The sequence below is a fragment of the Limulus polyphemus genome, unplaced genomic scaffold (genome assembly GCF_000517525.1).
Source record: "Limulus polyphemus unplaced genomic scaffold, Limulus_polyphemus-2.1.2 Scaffold3533, whole genome shotgun sequence".
Taxonomy (NCBI): domain Eukaryota; kingdom Metazoa; phylum Arthropoda; class Merostomata; order Xiphosura; family Limulidae; genus Limulus; species Limulus polyphemus.
Genome location: NW_013669143.1, coordinates 30227 through 31771, shown reverse-complemented (window position 1 = coordinate 31771; position 1545 = coordinate 30227). Strand labels below are relative to the sequence as shown.

The window sequence follows — 1545 nt, the reverse complement described above, 5'->3', positions numbered from 1 at the left end:
ATATCAATCTATGATATACCAAGTGTTCTGACGTAAAGTTGAAGCTGGCGAAGTATGATTTATCACCAAATAGTGAATCACATTAAATACTAATTATATCAACCTATGATATACCAAGTGTTGTGACGTAAAGTTGAAGCTGGCGAAGTACGATTTATCACCAAATAATGAATCACATTAAATACTAATTATCGTCCTATTATCCTATCTATTATATATAAACTACATCTATCTTCTGCAGGACAACGGCGGCTTCTCCGACGAAGAACTGCTCTTTCGATCCACAGCCAGACCTCGGTCAGCTGGTTTTCAACACCCACGACTTGATCCGTGGAGTGACGATGATGACGGGACGAAAGCGGAATTCACTGGTGACCAGGGACCTGAAAATACTAAAAAGATTGCTAGAAATCGCTATTACAAAAGACCATTTTACGGAGAACAGCAGCCTATCAGTAAAACGCTGCCGAATCGTCGTAGGATGAATTCATCACGATTACAACTCAGGAAGCACCAGAGAGCACCTAGAGCCGCTTATAATGTTGACACCGATCGTTCGCAAGTTCTAATTCCACACCAAACAAGTCTTAAGTATTTATATCCCGAAATTCAGGTAAAGTATCCAAAATATGATGTACGTGTAAAGACGTTTTCCACATCGACACCTTTTTCTAGAATTCAAGATACCTACAATTCTTGCTTCTTTGGTAGCAGTAGCAAAATTTAGAAATGTATTTGCACATTTTTGAGAGGTTTTATAAATATATTTACCCTTTCCAAAATAAGTAGCATAACTCTTTGATATAGTAAAGGCTGAATATTAAGCAACGGGAAAATTTTTTTAATTTTCACTTGAATGTGAACTGGTTCAAAGAGGTCGCCACTGTACAACAATCGTCATATAGGTCAGATTAAATCTATTTACGTATCTATAATTGAAACATAACATTCGTTTAGAATATTTTTTTGTTTTGTTATGTTCAATTTAGAATTCACGACAAGGAATAACGTGTAGATTTAATGAGAATTGATTTAGTGATTAAAATTTGCAAATAGTGTTTCTTCTAACCTTTTTTTTTTTTCAGGCAACCCCAAGAAAGGTATTTGCAATATTTAATGTTCGTTTGTGTACAATTTAAATGAGTTACTTTTTTTTGTTTATTGATTATTAAAATAATTAGTGGCCATAAATCAAGGTGGGTTTCTCTAGAAGACATCAATGAATGGAAGATTTACTTACATTCTTAATTATTATCTAGCTAATTAAAAAACGGTCATGGAACGCCAACTACTTTTTAAAAATAATTGTGAAGTGAATAATATGAACGGAACGTCTTCAATATTGTTGCGTCAGCGAGATCACGTGACTATTCTCACGCCCTCTGCTTTTTAGAACTATCCTGTACCTTGGCGAATGCTCTAGCATTTACTAGATATAGGGTAGTATGGTATATAAAAGAGGGTGACAACGTGACAGAATAATGTGTGTGTGTGTGTAGATAGTGAGTAATTGATCTGCAGTCAGAGAGTATTATTGAGCACATT

General features: G+C 34.9%; 1 protein-coding gene across 2 annotated transcripts in view; it reads left to right on the top strand.

Moving 5' to 3' along the window:
• LOC111088317 overlaps positions 1-1545 on the top strand; it is a 23709-nt gene that overhangs the window by 14360 nt on the left and 7804 nt on the right. Inside the window, exon 6 of one of the 2 annotated variants that reach the window (XM_022398070.1) lies at positions 242-613. In XM_022398070.1, the coding sequence (XP_022253778.1) occupies positions 242-613 (372 nt within the window). Of the gene's footprint in view, positions 1-241; positions 1297-1545 lie in introns of those variants that run through there. The other variant, XM_022398069.1, reaches the window with a different exon arrangement.